Raw genomic sequence first — 16581 nt, 5'->3', positions numbered from 1 at the left:
CAAATCCACTAAGAAGCTTAGTAAGTGGAGCTTCATGTAATGACTCAAAATAAATTAGAAACTGAGAGTTACCTAATTCTAGAATACTCTCATGTTGTCATGTCAGGGAATAGTAAATAAAACAAACCCATATCCATTAAGTATTGCGATGAAGAAAATTCCACTATTATTTCATCTTTTGATTTCGACAATTTACACTTCACTGATGGAAAATAATGGTAACAAATGTTACTGAAGGATGTGTACCGAATGACGTGACATAATCCTGACTGTTGATTAATATTAATTCATAATTAATCGACGATCAGGATTTCGTCACATCATTCGGTGCGCATCTTTTGGTAACTGTAGCATTACTCCTTCACTGATTTCCCGCCATTTAATATACTACAGGAAAACCAACAGAAATATTCCAAAACTGTTATGGCCTGATTCTAACTTACTTTGGCTACTGTTCGCGTCCAGCAACTCGTTTATCCAGCCACCAACTTCAAGCCTTGCGCGATTTGGAGACTGATTGTTGTGAATAGCCGTTCAATTCCTATGCCAGAATATTATGCTGAGTGCTTTACCATCACAGTTTTAAAATCCAACCAGAGTCAATGGAAGAATTCTTCTTAGGATCAAGAAGGGCCACTGCTACCCAATAACCTTTCTGAAAGATGATGAGAAGGTTGCAGTGAGATTTTAATTGTGTGGCTCTGAGATGATTGGCATATATCAATACACTCCTCTAAATCAGCATCACATGTTAATAAGACCCACTCACAGTCATCATCTAAGTACTTGAGATCAAATATGCTCATGTTTTCGATATTAAACCGCCTTGCAATTTCTTGTACTAAATCATTAAATTTCCAATTATCTTGCATGCGGAGTCTTATTTTCTCATCTCCGAAGGAGATTTTTACTCTCAGCACGTGAACCTCTTGGGATAACTGGCCACAATTTTCTGGCAAGGAAGAAAGAGTCTCCAAAATGTGCTGTTCAGTAAGAGATTTGTGGCGTTGTGACCTTGGCAACAACGTCGGTCCTTGATTTGAAGCATGCAGTTCTGCTTCACTTCTGACCCTCTTCAAAACAACATTTCCAGAGCTCTCTCCAGCCATAGGATCTTCATAACCAGCAACGCTGTTTGCAGAAAAGTGTTTCTGAGTCCCACTGGAACAAGAATGGCTTGAACTGGAACTCTGACTATAAGAGGGTGATTTTGCTGCTTTGGGGCTGCAAATGCCACCTTTGGGCTGCAGGCTTGTTGGCTTGAGATGATCACTCAGCACAGAAGTTGTAAAAGGACTAGTTCTTGATACATTTGGAGAAGACAACTCAGGGAAGTTTGAATAGAAGGAACCAATTTGGAAAGCACCAGAGCCACCTTGAACAGAGTCAATCACAAGTTGGAGTTTCTGTAAGGAACGCCCGACCTTCTGGATATTTCGGGAAGGCCAACGCTTTATCCCATGTTGCCTACATATTCTTTTCAAGGTGGTGGGGCAAACTGAGAATTACCAAGAGATACAAATGTCAAAATAAAAAGATAAATAGGAGAAGCTTAAAATTATTCACATTGCATGAAAGCAGATACAGAGTGAGTGTTGTATAATGCAATCAGAACTAACTTCAGTGTACTCTTTGGCACAAAACTTATTCCAGAGAAACACCATACAAACAACTTTTATTGAAGTAGATCCACAGTGTCATTGGTCTGTCAATTTAACCAGCAAAACACCATACCTTTAGAACTACCACAAGTAAAGGTGGGGCAAATAATTTTTTGTTAACAACAATGATTCAGTTAAACAGCACACAGCTATGCATAATGGTATTTGCTGACATACATATCAGCCAAAAAGCTACAGTAAAGCAGTACTAGTTAATGGCAACGGACCCAAAAAAATCCCACCTCCCTTGATTCAGGTTTATCCCATATCTGTAGATTTTTCTTTTAATACTAGCAAATTTTATGGAGGAATAACAGGTGTTTATCTGCTACTCAAACAAATCCTATGACTAAAATATCAAATTAAATATTCCATCATTGCCATAATGCTTACCACCAATACTTTTAGCAGCATCTTTTAGGCTCCCAGAAAAATATTTCTGAAGAACTTGCAAGGTGATAGTTTTCTCTGCCTTGGTACGTCTTTTCTCTCCTGTTCTACTCATAGCCACACTTGAGAAGCTACCCTCACCAGAATTAGAATCTCCACAATGTTCAACACTCCCTTTTTGGCTAACATCTTCTTCTTGTTTCCTAACCTCCACAGATTTTTCATCAGATACAGCCCTTGGTTTTTCAGTTTGGTTTAATGAGACATCACAATTTTTTTGGACCCCCATGACACAGGCTGCTGAGGATGAATTTTCTTGAGAATACTTTTCTGAATGGGTATCCACCTTTAACATCTTTTCTCTACTAAGTGTATCATCTGAAGGGACAATCACTTCACTAATAGGCGAATCAGTTTCTTCTTCCAGCTCCTTGTCTGTTACAACCCGTAAGATCCTACAAACCTGCTCAATGATGATGGACAAAGAACTAAGCATCTTCATCTGTTCTTCAGGATCCCTGCAACCCTTGGGCAAGAAGAACTCCAAGACAAAGTCAGCTGTACCAGTATGGATGCTCCGCAGACGTATTGCAACAGCACCACACAACCCAAATATCTTTGCATGGTGAGAGAGAGGATAATCGGTCTTTTTAAAGGAAGTTATGTTGGTTGAGAAGCAAGGTTGGTTTGTCAGAAATGCTCCCCCAGCTACACCTTGACCTTTTAACAAGTGATGCTCAGAGCAAGCCTCGTGAAAACCCTTCATATCAGGATCAGCAACGTGGCACACATGATCTACAGTTGAAACACAATGAACGTTTCCATCAGACTGCCAGCAACCCCTTTTACCCTGTTGGATACATGGGACCCAAGTCTGAGCTAAAGGCAATCCATGAGTCTCACAGGCACATCTCAAGACCTTTTGAATCTCAGGTAAGGCAGCTTGGTATGATATCCCGTTTGCCTGATAAACAAAGAAGTTTACACATGACCTCAAAAAGAAAAAGAATCTATTAATTTGCAACAGAATTCTTATCAAATTACCTTTATGTTTTGAACACTAAGAACCTCAGAGCTCCTAAGATCAACAGCCTGCAAATCAATAATTTTGTCCAATCAGATAAACAAGATTTAGATACCAACACGCTCTTAGGGCTCATACAAATAATTCTTAATTTGATGACAACTATCCAAGATCACTTGTTGATTTAGACAAAATTGTAGAAGAGTAACTCAAATGTTGGAGAACCAATCATAACCTCAGTACACAATAAGACAAAAAAGAACATCAAAACTAATTTTAACATACATTTATCAAAAGCTTGACTAACAGAAAACAGGTGGTAGATTTTGTGGTACTTGACTGAAACACTAACAATAGGTTAATTCATTCAGGAAAATGAGAGGACATTCAATTTTATGATTCAACCCACCGCATGGTATTTGTTCATCAATACATACATAGCATTACAGTGTAGAATTTTTAACAACAGAACTTGCTAAACTAAAATGCAGGACTGAACACAAAAAATTTAAAGGAAATTTTGAAAAAAAATATATATATAATGAAAGAAATAGGACCTCAAGTGCTTTGCAAACATTTTCAAGTTCAGATCGATACTGGATCTTCCTGGTTGTCATCACAACCTCAATAACGCCCAAGCAAGTCCTATTGCCTAGTTCAAAAACAGGAACAGCAAGGGTTCCATGAACATCATGCTGTTGAGCATGATTAACTCGTGGATACTCATCACTTTGAAAGAATTGGACATCAGGAGTCCACTCGGGAACCTTACCCAAGAAAACCCGACCAGGCAATCCCACCACATCTTTGGTATCCTTCTCAGCAGAAAAAATATAGTTAACAGAGATGTCCCTGTACTTTGCAAGCCTCTGACAGTTGAGACCAAGTTGGAAAGGTTGTTCATAAGTAGTCAGAACACGTCTATTAGCTCTATTTACAGGCACCCACAATTGAATAAGCACATCATTATGATTTGCAAAATCGTTAATGAGCCCAAATGCCCGTATTAATCTCTCCATTACAGTAGTTGCAGGTCCTGGATTTGCCATGGGCTCAATCCACCACCTTCTGCTTGTTTCAAAACCTTCATTAATGTAATTTTCTAAATCTCTACGGCTTCCATCAACAGTAACCATGCTCTGGCTCAGAGATTGAGTATTAAGAGGAGTTCTTCCTTGGAGTTCAATCATAGGAGAATTTCCCAGCAAGAACGGTTTTTGACTTTCTTCTTGGTTGCCCTGTTGAGATAAGCTAGTACTTGTGATTGTCTTGCCATTGATAGTCTCTAAAGCAGGAAACGGAAAAGATGAGTCAAAGAAGGAAGTAGAAAAAGAGGGACTAGGATGAGGGTACTCAGATCCATCAATAGTTTCAACCCAGCATCCTTCTGAGAACAATTCATTCATGTAGTCCAAGTCCATAGCAGAATCCAGTGGACCACCGAGCATCGTACCAGGTGAAAAAAGACTATCTTCCATGTCGATCTTTTCTCAAAACACCATTTTGACAATCTTATTATACTGAATTCTTGAAATTTAAGGTTTCCAAATATGATAGAATTCCCAAAAAAGAATAACCTCCCGTAACCAATCCAATCTTCAAATTCGATTCCCTTCAATTTGTTAACAATACAGAAAGTTCAGATAAGAATATAACTAAATCACAGAATTAGAAACAGGAAAATCAATTCAACTAAAACAAAAAGAAAGAATTCATGCCTATTGCATCCGCAAAATCAAAAAATCAAAAAACAATAAAAATCCACTTTCCAAGAATTCTTTCAACATGTCCAGACAACATCTTTCTCACTTTTGAGAAAAGAGAACACCCAAAAACGTTTTAACAAATAATCATTCATAATAAGAAAACTAATAAAATTAATGACCCAAAACAAAACAAAATATCAGATGAGATGAAGCAGAAAGAATACTCGCTATGCAGAGATTCCGGAAGATACCCAAATGCATGTTTGTTTTATCTTTGTTTCAAAAATGGTCGAAAATATTGCCTGAGAAGCAGGAACCTGAACAACAACCACCTCATAAAAAGCTAAAAAGAGTGTGTCCCTCCACAAGAAAGAGCCCTTTTGTCATAGTAATTATCTTAGAATTTTACACTTCTAGTGATTCCAGGCAAAGAGTGTGTCCCTCCACAAGAAAGAGCCCTTTTTTCATAGTAATTATCTTAGAACTTTACACTTCTAGTGATTCCAGGCAATTTGTGAGGGAAGAAGATGCTGATTCCAACGTGTGACTGTGACCCCACCTGAATAACAACTCACATTTTGAGCCTTGGGATACTCGCTGTAAAGTAAAGTCAAAACTCTCAAACACTTGCACGGCTCTAAGAGCATTGAGATTGAGTGCCGGAACTCATCTTTTTGCTGATGCAATGCAATTAGATACTAAAATATTATTCTAATGCATTTCTTTAATACGAGAGGAATCAGATTTGTCCGAAGTGGTAAAAAATGGAAGCGTTGTGTACACCACTTTCTTCTGTTTAGATGCTCAGCCACGGCTTCCTAATTATCTCTTTCATATTTTAAGTTATTATATAATATTCACAAAACAACAGGTGCACAACTGGTTAGAAGAGCCTCAAGAGTTTTGTCTGCCTGCTTTGGTTGAACTTTTAAATCTTTTTCTGCTATTTTTCTCTTCTTGCCAACTAATGCTTTGTTGACTGAATACCATTTCCATATCTCACCTCATTTTGTTTCTAATAAACATTAAAAAAAAATGCAAAGGTAATACTGAAAAGCATTTTCTTTTCGGGTAACTTCCAACCCCACTAACCTTTCACTCCCATAATCATCATATAAGTTTCTAAAATCACCCTCTAGGTTGATTTCATTTGTACTTGAGATTGTTAATTCTCCACTACTCAACCATTTTCAAGAAGTATTAAATGCCTCCTTAATTAACGAAACCTCTCTAAGAAAAAAAATAGTGGAGTGATTTTTACATAAACAAAAGCTAAAGAATCAAAGAACCTAAAGTCATGGTCAAATTAAAGAATAAGGAAAACCGAGATGGAGATGATGAGGTAAATTGGGATTCTAGTGGGATCTAGATAATTATTATTAATTCTAGTATGGTCCACTCTCGAATTAAATAGTAGGATTTTGTATAATGGTGGCAGATTTCTTTTGTGCTTAAAGCTCTCTGAGAGGTTAGGAATGGTTGTTTAGATGCCTCCGCCAACCATAAACATCATTAATTACTCATTTCCAATTATTTTTCCTTTTCTTATAATATTATTAAATTCTGGAGCAAGTTTTAGTAACTGTGATATAATGAAAAGATGTGGAAGCAGAGATATGTGATATGAGAATGAGAGTGAGAAACAGAAACCAGATGACTGAGAATGGCGTCCGTCTTTGAGACGATCAGGTTCGTCTGACTTCTCTCAGGTGTTGTAACATAAGGTAGGGGTCCGTCCTGCCATTGGCCTTGGTACTGAATGCTCTCATTTAATGGGCAAAGTCAACCCAGATCTCTACCCACCTGGCAGCGTAATAGAACCCCTTGTGGCAACAAGAAAATAGAAAAGATAATTATTAGTTCTTCGAGGGCTTCCCGTACAGGTATAGAAATCGGATATGAGAAATGGAAAACTAGGAAGTAGTTACAATCATGTCTATAAGTCTAATTCTAATTAATTAGTAGTTGGTGAGATGCTTGAAAATACAACAATAACAACCATCTCCCTCCACAGTCTACCATGAATAATGTTACAGACATTTATGATTTGTATCGAATTTTTATATCGATGTATGTGACATCCAGTTAAACGTAATCATGTTAGAGATAACACTCGTTTTTCATGAATGAACGACCGTCCAACAATTATAAACATCTGTCAATATTTAATAGACGACCGTTCATCACGAATGGATGGTTGTCTAATAATTATAGACGTCTACCTATATTTTATAGACAATCATACATTACAAATAAATGACCGTCTACCAATTTAATGAATGTTTATACTAAAATAATAATAGACTTCCGTCTATATGATATAAAATAGGGTACATAATTGTTTGGACTCTCATTCATAAAATTGCTAAGAGGACGGCCGTTCCGTAACTTGGGCGTCCATCTTTTACCATTAACAATTTTAAATTTACTTAATGCTCAGATATTTCTCTATATGACATATTGAATACAAGCATTAATTGCACCAACTAATCTTGTTGAATACAATAGAGTAAACAACATATTCCCCACCCAAGGTTTAGCTAAAGCCTAAGTTAATACTCCTCTTTCATTTATTCCAAACAACCACCTTAAATTAACACAGTTAATGACTATTGGGTTCTGACGGATGTTTTTACTAAACTGCCCTTCACCCCATTCCAAACCACCACGGCATCACCGTAGCCAGCCAAACCACCACCAGAACCCATTCCAAACCAACCCATCCCAAACCACCACCATAGCCATCCAAACTACCCCATTCCAAATCCCATAGCCGGCCAAACCACCACCACCACCACCACATCCCATTCCAAACCACTCCATCCCAAAATCACCACAGCGTCCAAACCACCATCACAGTCGGCCAAATCACCCCATTCCAAACCCAATAGCAACCACCAAAAATCACACCATTTCAATAAGAAAAACAAAATACAAAAGCAAAAGCAAAAAACAAAATAGAAACCCTAGGGAGAGGGGGCTTAAATCAGTGTTGAAAGATGAGAGATCGGGAATGGAAATCATGGGGTTATTGAAGAGGGCTCTTTGATGAGTTAAATGGTGGGTTTGATGAAGATTTTTTGGTGATGGGGCTGCCGGAAAGAAGTTGGCGAAGTGCAACACTTGAGGTGAAGGGTGATGGTGAAAAGGGGAGTCAAGGTGGTTGAGGGGGTGGTGGGTTGGGATGGTGAGGCGTCGGGGAGGAGGAGGTGTGGAGGGAAAAAGAAGAAGATGGGAGGAGGAGGCGGAGATTAGGAATAAAGGGAAAGAGAAGAGGAAGAAGATGAAAGGAGGAGGCGTACTGGGGAAGAAATGGGAAGGGAAGAGGGAAAAAAAAAAAAAAAAATAGAAAGACTAATTTGCCCCTTCACTGTTAAAATAAAAGAAATAGTGTTAATTTAAGGGTGCGTATTTGGAATAAATGAAACTAATGGTATTACATTGAGATTTCGCTCAACCTTGGGTGGGAACATGTTTAGTCAATACAATATGATATAACAAGTTAGACACCAACTAACAAGCATTAATTGCACCGGTTTGACTTAAAATACTCTCTGAAAAAAATAGATGCTTGTCAATTTCCTTTCTTAATTTTAATATGCAAAAATTTCAGGACGTCCGCCTATATCTTTATTATATTTTAAAAAATTTATGGACCAACGTACATTCGAGATGGACGCCTATTTATAGAAAATAGACTCATATTTATATAATATAGATAAACGTCTATAATTATTGGATGGTTATTCATTCATGAAAAATATGTTTTCTAATATGATAGGGTCTCATTGAATGTCACGTCTTTCAATATAAAAATTTGGTATAAAAAATCGGTGTCTGTAGTATTATTGATCTATAAAATCAGTTGAAAAAGACAAAGAATTACATTAGTTTATATAGGTCCACCTACGATAATAGGCATCACCTTTATCTATAATAAACCTTTCGATCATGGTCCACCTCAATCCTTTTACCACCCAACATATTCCTAACTCATAATATATATATTATAACTAGATTATCTAGACCAGTTTATGTGTATTTTAACTATTTCTTTAGGTTTATTGAACATCATACAAGTCCAAAAGATCAAATAAATTATAATATTATTATGATAAGTAGTCTCAAATAAAAAACTTAAAGATTTAAACAAACTTTTTTTACCTTTAGATCAATCCCTTGGAGTTCTAATTCATCATATTAGGGTTATAAATATCCTAATCCTCATATGATTCACTCAAATATTGCCTCCCTCAAAAAAGCTATCCCACAGCGGAGAGTCGAACTCGAAAGTGTAAATTGAAAGTCGAACTTGAAAGTGTAAATTGAAGACATGCACAACCATCTTAATTCGCCCCATTGAGTTACCAATGGATGCCTCTCCATTTACATTTATGGAAATGCCAATAATATTCTTTTAACTCTTGTACTTTTTTCTTTTCATTTTTAATCTTTTTTGTCCTTTCAGGAAAAATGGAAAAAAAGATATACAAACTGGAAAATGATCTGACATAGAATGACTCTTAACACATAAGGAAACTCGCACATTACACAGTTTCCTACTTAACAGCAATGCAAATATAATAAGAGGACTTGTCTCATCATCCTATAACTAAGAAGATGCTGCTAAATCATCTGCATTTAGATAATAATAATAAAAAAAATAAAAGATTATTTATATAGTATCATCCACGATAATAGAGTGGATCTACCAAAGGAGAAAAACAAATCACAGGGGGCAATTTTAAATAAAATGGTACTTAAGCGTACAAGCACTGTTTATTAGAGACATTTAGTCAAGGGTTACACAACAATATAGTTTTGTTTGGTATTACATAGTAGCACACCACCAAAGAATCAACATTCTTTAAACAGCAGTCATCCTTCCCGTTTACTCCTTCCTCACTCTCTGCGGATCCAAATCGTTCAGCTTGGTGTCACCTTTAGAAGCTTGGCCTCACATTGAGACGAGTTGCAATCTTCTGACCCAGTGATTTGTCCGCCTGTGATCAGATAATTAAGTAATATCAAGTAAGAAAAGGTAATGCCCATCCACTCAACATATAGCATTATAAGCCCATATTTGAAAGGCATGGTAGTCTAACCTGAGTCCAGTATGAGATCCATATGCTGCGGATCTCATGAGTGACACGTTTGTCAGATAAAGCATCAACCCATCGGCAGATGAACCGCTCTTGCCTGGGAAAGATTAAAAAAAATGTTAAAATTATACTACTATTGTAATTACATAACTATTTTCTAATTTTAAGAACATACTAAACACATGCTTTACCTGTCTGGTGCCCAGGATCGGTATCTCTCTCCAGGTTGTTTGAAGTTGTTTTCCTTGGCGATCATGCACTGCATTACCATAAAATTCAGCAAAATTAGCTTTCATCATGTTTATCTACCAATCAGACCATTCAATCAACAACTCTATAAAGTTCAATGATCATGAGAATGCCACTGAACAACCATGAACCTAACATTGGAGAACCCATCACACGAATCTAGTTTCAAAACAAGAAAGAAGCCACGAAATTGACCTTCTCACGCCTTCCAGTGCAGATATTAGGAGGAATGGGATATCTCTCAGCATGACGAACAGGATCATACCTTGAAGGGAAATAATCAACCTAAAATGAAGCATCATATAGCACCCGGTTAGAACATAATCTTAAATGATAACAGTAGCAGTTACAATTTAATATCTAATACACAAAACTCATGTATTAAGCAAGCATCACAATCATAGGGAATAAATCAATAGTTAATTTTAATTCTTTTTCTCCAAAACTAAGTACCTCATCATCCCTGTGCATGAAATTCATGAAACCGTCATAGTGATTGTTGTGATGAGCACACTTGGGTGAATTAACTGGAAGCTGCAGATAATTCGGTCCCAGGCGGTGCCTCTGAGTATCAGCATATGAGAAGATTCTAGTTTGGAGCAACTTATCATCTGAATAGTATACACCAGGAACCACAATAGCAGGACAAAATGCAAGCTGTTCATTTTCTCCAAAGAAGTTGTCAATGTTCTTGTTCAAGACCAAGCGACCAACGGGCTGCAGGGGAATGATATCCTCAGGCCATGTCTTGGTTACATCAAGTGGATCAAAGTCAAATTTGTCCTCATGATCTGGATCAATAATCTGAATAAAGAGTTTCCACTCAGGATAGTTTCCAGCTGCAATAGAGTCATAGAGATCTTGAGTAGCATGGCTGTGATTAGCTCCTCCAACCTTGATTGCTTCATCCTCCAATAGACACTTGACTCCACAAGTGGGTTTCCAATGAAACTTCACATAGTGTGCTTTCCCAGCCTTATTGATCAAAGTGTAAGTGTTAACACCTGAACCATCCATGTGCCTATAATCTTGAGGTACACCCACATCATCAAAGAGGAAGGTGAACATATGCAAGCTTTCTGGGTGGTGGGAGAAGAAGTCAAGTATCCTCCAGTTCTCCTGGATATGTGACTTTGGGTTTGGTTTAAGAGAATGGACCATGTCTGGGAATTTCATTCCATCACGAACGAAGAAGACAGGGAAGTTGTTTCCCACAAGATCAAAATTACCCTGAATTCACAAATAAAATGTCAAGGTAAGACCATCTGAAAAAGTACACCGCTAACAACTAAAAGCTTACAACTCGTAACCTCCGTATAGTAATGATACATCAAATGACAAATAAGAATGACGAGTGTATAAAAGCTTCAGAATTCTAATTACAAAATAAGGCTGAATCATCTTGTTTTCCAGAATTCTCATTTTGTATTGAAAGGTTTTGGTAGCTGTTTTATGAAAACAGAAACATCAGCAACATATTTTCAGAGAAAGCCACGTAAAGCTATAGGTACAAGTATCCCTAAACACATATATCTTATTAGCCAACGCATCATTAAGATCCCTGGTGATGAACAAATGCCATCAATCAAATATATATTAGTGAAAAAAGACTATAAAAGAAATTATCACCTCTCTGGTGTAAAACTTCACTGCAAATCCTCTTGGATCCCTCAGGGTTTCAGGGCTGCCACGCTCATGGATAACAGTGGAGAAGCGGACAATAACAGGTGTCTGAACCCCCGGGCTTCGAAGAAAATCAGCACAAGTGAGGTAAGAAATGTCATGGGTAACCTCAAAGAAACCCTTAGCACTAGCTCCCCTGGCATGGACAACACGTTCTGGAATCCGTTCCCTGTCAAAATTGGCAAGTTTCTCCACCAGATGGTAATCCTCAAGGAGGATTGGACCTGTCAAATCGAAGCAACTCAAATTTCTAAACTCAATTTTTTAAGCATATGCATAAAAGCAAATAACTTTAATCATAGATATAAATATAACATATTTCTATACAAGGCAGTTTACAGCTATTCTATATGACTCCAGAAAAACATCCCTAAAGATAATCCATCTAAAATCACATTTAAATAATGTTTTTGTTTAAACAAAAATACCTTATCACTCTATATATAACAAAGACTTTCATCAAATCATTTTTTGGTCCAATGAGAGATAATATAATCTACAACATGTACATTGGGAAGCCACAGCAATTACTTTTTATTACTAGTTACAGCATAAAAAATTAAAGATGATAATGATAAGGACTAATTTAATAAAAGGCTGAATACCTCTAGGTCCAACGGTCAATGAAGAGTTGTTGTTAAAGACAGGAGCACCAGAATTAGTAGTAAAGTAGGTAGAATTGTGAGCACTTGAAGGAATGAGCTGTATCATCATAAAAACACCCAAAAGAAAGAGTTATAAATTAGAACATCATAACAGCATAAGTATTGGAAAACAATAAATTAAATGACTTTATCTTCATTTTCTTAGGAACCAAAAAAACTACAATCAAAGCGAAACGATTTTGACTCTTTTTTTGCCTTGTTCCTTCTTTCACCTAAATTTCATTTTTAAGTAATCAAACAGAGGGGAAAAAAAAAAAAAAAACCTAAAAAAGAGGTAATCGAAAACACCTAGACACTGAATGTGACGATAACTACAACAAAACTCATAAAAAAAATCAAACGACTAAATCAACTATAATTATAAACAGCATGATTGATTTAAACAAAGAAAAAAAAATCATCTAAGCGGATCGATCAGTCTGAAACCGAACCCAACAACAATTAATCGAAAGATTCAAAGTTGAGATAATCATCAGATTTTTTAATAGCAAGAAGAAATAATAGTCAATAGAGTACCTTGTAGGGATCCATAGTAGCGCGAGGTCGGAGAAGGGAATAGAGAAATGAGAGATAAAATCAAAGATATAAAGGAAGAAAATGTTGATTGTGTGGCAATTGAAGCTAGACGTCCAATTCGGCATATTTTATAATCGCTTGCGGCTCGCGCTTCTATTTTTGCCAGCCTCAGGAGTCAGGCCTCAGGCCTTAGCCGTTATCTTCGTAACCAAAAACCAATAATTAGTTAATTACATAAACAGACCTCGATATTTTTATCTCATTGACTCGCCAATTTCACGCCTCACCTGAAATAAAATAGACTTTAGTTTGACTTTGTAATATTGACAACTAAGCAATACACTATATATTAGGGTGTTCAAAAGAATCGATTGGAATTGAAATTGACAAGTACCCTGGATTTGGTTTCGATTCTACCCAGAACCAATCATCAATGGGTTGGTTCGGTTCCAAATTTTTAAAACCATTATTGTGCGGTTCTGATTCGATTCCTATAGTTAGGAACCAGAATCAGAACCAAGAACCAAGACTAATATAAAATAAAATTAAATATTAAGGCGTTATAAAAACCTTTGTAGAAAAGTGATGTGATACATTTATATTATATTTCTAACATTAAGTAACTTGGTTTGACTTTGAGAATCTACCTTTACAAAGTAATGGAGTTTGTAATTTGTAACTATAATTTGTAATTTTATTTTGTTAAAAAGGTTAGATGGGGGGTATTTGTAAGTTTTTTAGGGTTTTTTTTTGCTATTTTAAAAACTTTAGAAGGGTCATTGAATTTTATAGGGTATCCAGAACTGGAACCAAAACCGTTGTTACAGGTTCTGGTTCTGAGTATCTAAGAACCGAAATCATCAATTCTAGATCTGGTTCTAAATTTTAAAGAACAAGATTCTGATCTGATTCTTTCAAAAAGTGTAAATAGCAGAAACCGAACACCCTACGACATATACCATATTAGGAAATGCAAATTATCGTGAAGAGAAGGCGAGATAAAAAGGATCTCGGGCGATATTTGGGTGGATAGGTTTGAAGGTTAAAAAGGAACACCAATAAGAGATATGAATCTAATATTATGGAAAAAAAAAAAAAAAAATGAGAACGTCATGAATTGGCGTTCCTTATCCTGGGTTTGGTGTTTTCTGAGAGGAATTGGTAACCACTAATGGAAAGGAAATGACATGGACCATTTTGAGGATGCCACGTATACGTGAAAAGCATTGAAACGTGTGCTCTGAAAACCAGAAAGTGGCTGGAATAGGATAGAGTTGAAGAGCAGCAGTTTAAGATTGGTATGGATGTGAGCGCCAGCTTAGCCACACGCCTCGCCTTTTGGGCCCACAATTTTATATTAAAGTACGAAAAATATTCTTATGTTCAAGAACTTTCTTCACAAAATCACTTCCTATCATCCTAAGTACACATAAAATTCTAAATTATAATAATTTATATAATTTTTTTTTTTTTTTTAATTCTCCCCTTTCTATTATGTTCAATGTTTTTCTATCTTGCTAGAGTTCAATATTACTATCTTAAGGGTAGTTTAACATTTTCTCTCTTTTTCCTTGTAACTTATTTATTATATATTTTCATCTTATTTTTTGGTGTGGTTCTAGCGAATAAACCTAACCTTTTCTCTTTTGAGTTTCTTCAATATATTAATTTTCTTTTGATTTATCAATATATCAGAATCATGTTTGTTTACTGTTCGAACCTTAACCCTATATCGCCAAGTTGGTGGGGGGTTTGGACTTTGACTCCGCATACTAAGCGTGAAGAAGGGTGTTAGAAGTTGAATTTATCCCACATAACTTGGCGATATAAGACAAATTCACCTTCTAACAGCCTTCCAACTTAATCAATTTGGTCATGTGAGACAAATTAAATTTCTAACACTCTCCCTCATGGACCAGGTCCAAACCTCAAATAAACCTACTATGATACAATGATAAATTAAAGAAAAACTAATATATTGAAGAAACTCAAAAGAGATAAGACTAGGGTTTCACTCATCATAACCACACCAAACAATACAATGGAAAGATATGATAAATAGGTTACAACGAAAATAAAAGAGAAAAGGTTAAACTACTCTTATACATGGAAAACACTAAACTATCCTTAAGATAATAATTCTAACAAATCTATAGAGTAGGGTGAAAACAGTTGAATTTCATTAAATTAATTTCACATATCAAGTCTGTAAAGATGGCAGAGTATCATCCTAATGCTTCTACAGTTTTTCTTCTAACAGAGAAGGAAAAACCATTTAAAGAGAACGGATTCAGAAGCAAAAATTTGTACATGCACAAGATCTGAACCTAAAGATTAAAAACAACAGGGCAATAGAAAGCTTACCACCAGCATGGGGTCCATGGTTAGCAAGTGGAGTAGAACTTGGGGCAGCATTATTCCACACGTTGTGTCAGAACCAGTTGATATAGATATGGTTGACTGATGTTGGACCTGCGCTCATCACACCTTTGGAAAACTGCTAAGCAGAGGACTTTTCTGCGATCCCAACCATACATGTTTGGCCCTTGAGTGCTTCAAAATTTGTTCATACAAGTGCCTAGACATGCTGCATAACCCAGGTAAAGATTCAGCGTTGCTTGTTATACTGGGATTGTTAATCATCATGATGTGAACCAGCTCAGGATAATTCAATTGGCTGAGATTGTTGCTGTAATTGTTCAAGTTGAGGAAAAATAAGCTTCAAATAAACAAGATGTTCTATTTCTACTAAGTCCCTGAAGCTCCCAAACCGTCACCTGATGCCCCAAATTCATTAGAACTAACATCTGAAGCCACAGCAGGGTCCATGATCAGTTTCAGTGCCAGAAGCATCGGTAGATATATATGACAAAAACCATAAAAATGAAGTAAGGTTGGTTCCATAAAACCATGTAATTGAAGTCAATACAATTGAAGAGCATAAGTGCAACATCACCTGTATAGGATCAAAACGATTCCGGGAAATTCACTATTCTGATGCATTCTGGGCAGGTGCTGGTAGCAGCCCTTCCACAGGAACAAAAAAACTCCTTGATTGGTAACCACTTGGGCACTGCCGAATCACCATGTTCGCGGCATAATCACTTTCTCAATAACATGCAGCTGGCTGTAACTTTGCATTTTTTATTTGATCTTCTCATTAATGGATTAATCCTCTAGTCATTCCACAGCTAAAACTCTGCCACTGTCGTTCTATATCACTTAAATATGCTGCTCTACAGTTAACTAATGACAGAGACAATATATTCACAACAAAGTGAAAGGGAAAAGGAGCGTTATACAACAACACATCTGTTAATGATTGGGCGCAATGTTTCAAACCTTAAAACCCATCCTTGTTTACAATTAGCAGTTATTCCATATTATTTATTTTTTATCTTACGTTCATATTATACTACATATCCACAACAAATTGGCCTTGATGGCTATTATAATTTGATTAATGCGTATAAGGAAAAGGGTAGAGTGAGGACGCACCTAGGGTTTGGTTGTCCTCCAAAACGCGACTCTTGACATCAAGGACTGTTTATTGCAGTTTGGACCGAGAAGGGTTTGAATACGCCA

At 36.5% G+C, this 16581-nt stretch overlaps 2 protein-coding genes across 3 annotated transcripts; both read right to left on the bottom strand.

Annotated features, from left to right (window-relative positions):
* Window positions 1-520: 520 nt before the first annotated feature.
* Window positions 521-5130, bottom strand: LOC116112632 (protein NLP4-like). 2 transcript variants are annotated; one of them, XM_031398749.1, is made up of 5 exons: window positions 5114-5130; window positions 3633-4687; window positions 3096-3143; window positions 2055-3015; window positions 521-1498 (listed from the first exon to the last, which is right to left on the bottom strand). In XM_031398749.1, exons 2-5 carry the CDS (start codon window positions 4551-4553, stop codon window positions 624-626), a joined length of 2805 nt encoding a protein of 934 aa, XP_031254609.1. In that variant the 5' UTR covers window positions 4554-4687; window positions 5114-5130; the 3' UTR covers window positions 521-623. The 2 variants fall into 2 exon arrangements, with proteins under 2 accessions (XP_031254609.1, XP_031254608.1); XM_031398748.1 differs by lacking the exon at window positions 5114-5130 and having other exon boundaries at window positions 3633-5011.
* A 4360-nt stretch (window positions 5131-9490) lies between these two features.
* Window positions 9491-15667, bottom strand: LOC116112643 (catalase isozyme 1). Its single transcript, XM_031398762.1, has 9 exons — window positions 15361-15667; window positions 12997-13283; window positions 12421-12517; window positions 11762-12039; window positions 10586-11362; window positions 10328-10417; window positions 10075-10142; window positions 9887-9980; window positions 9491-9784 (listed from the first exon to the last, which is right to left on the bottom strand). Exons 2-9 carry the CDS (start codon window positions 13009-13011, stop codon window positions 9725-9727), a joined length of 1479 nt encoding a protein of 492 aa, XP_031254622.1. The 5' UTR covers window positions 13012-13283; window positions 15361-15667; the 3' UTR covers window positions 9491-9724.
* Between the last annotated feature and the right edge of the window lie 914 nt (window positions 15668-16581).

The sequence above is a fragment of the Pistacia vera genome, unplaced genomic scaffold (assembly GCF_008641045.1).
Source record: "Pistacia vera cultivar Batoury unplaced genomic scaffold, PisVer_v2 Contig665, whole genome shotgun sequence".
Taxonomy (NCBI): Eukaryota; Viridiplantae; Streptophyta; class Magnoliopsida; order Sapindales; family Anacardiaceae; genus Pistacia; species Pistacia vera.
This window is presented reverse-complemented; position numbering and strand designations above follow the sequence as displayed.

What these genes read in the sequence shown, in the direction of transcription:
- LOC116112632 (XM_031398749.1), bottom strand. Translation starts at nt 4,553, where the DNA reads ATGGAAGATAGTCTTTTTTCACCTGGTACGATGCTCGGTGGTCCACTG. An exon ending in TTAGTGTTCAAAACATAAAG is followed by an intron (nt 3,016 to 3,095) that starts GTAATTTGATAA and finishes TTTGTTTATCAG; the next exon opens with GCAAACGGGATATCATACCA. An exon ending in TGCTGCTAAAAGTATTGGTG is followed by an intron (nt 1,499 to 2,054) that starts GTAAGCATTATG and finishes GGTAATTCTCAG; the next exon opens with TTTGCCCCACCACCTTGAAA.
- LOC116112643 (XM_031398762.1), bottom strand. An exon ending in TGAAGTTTTACACCAGAGAG is followed by an intron (nt 11,363 to 11,761) that starts GTGATAATTTCT and finishes TTGTGAATTCAG; the next exon opens with GGTAATTTTGATCTTGTGGG. An exon ending in CGATCCTGGGCACCAGACAG is followed by an intron (nt 9,981 to 10,074) that starts GTAAAGCATGTG and finishes AATCTTTCCCAG; the next exon opens with GCAAGAGCGGTTCATCTGCC.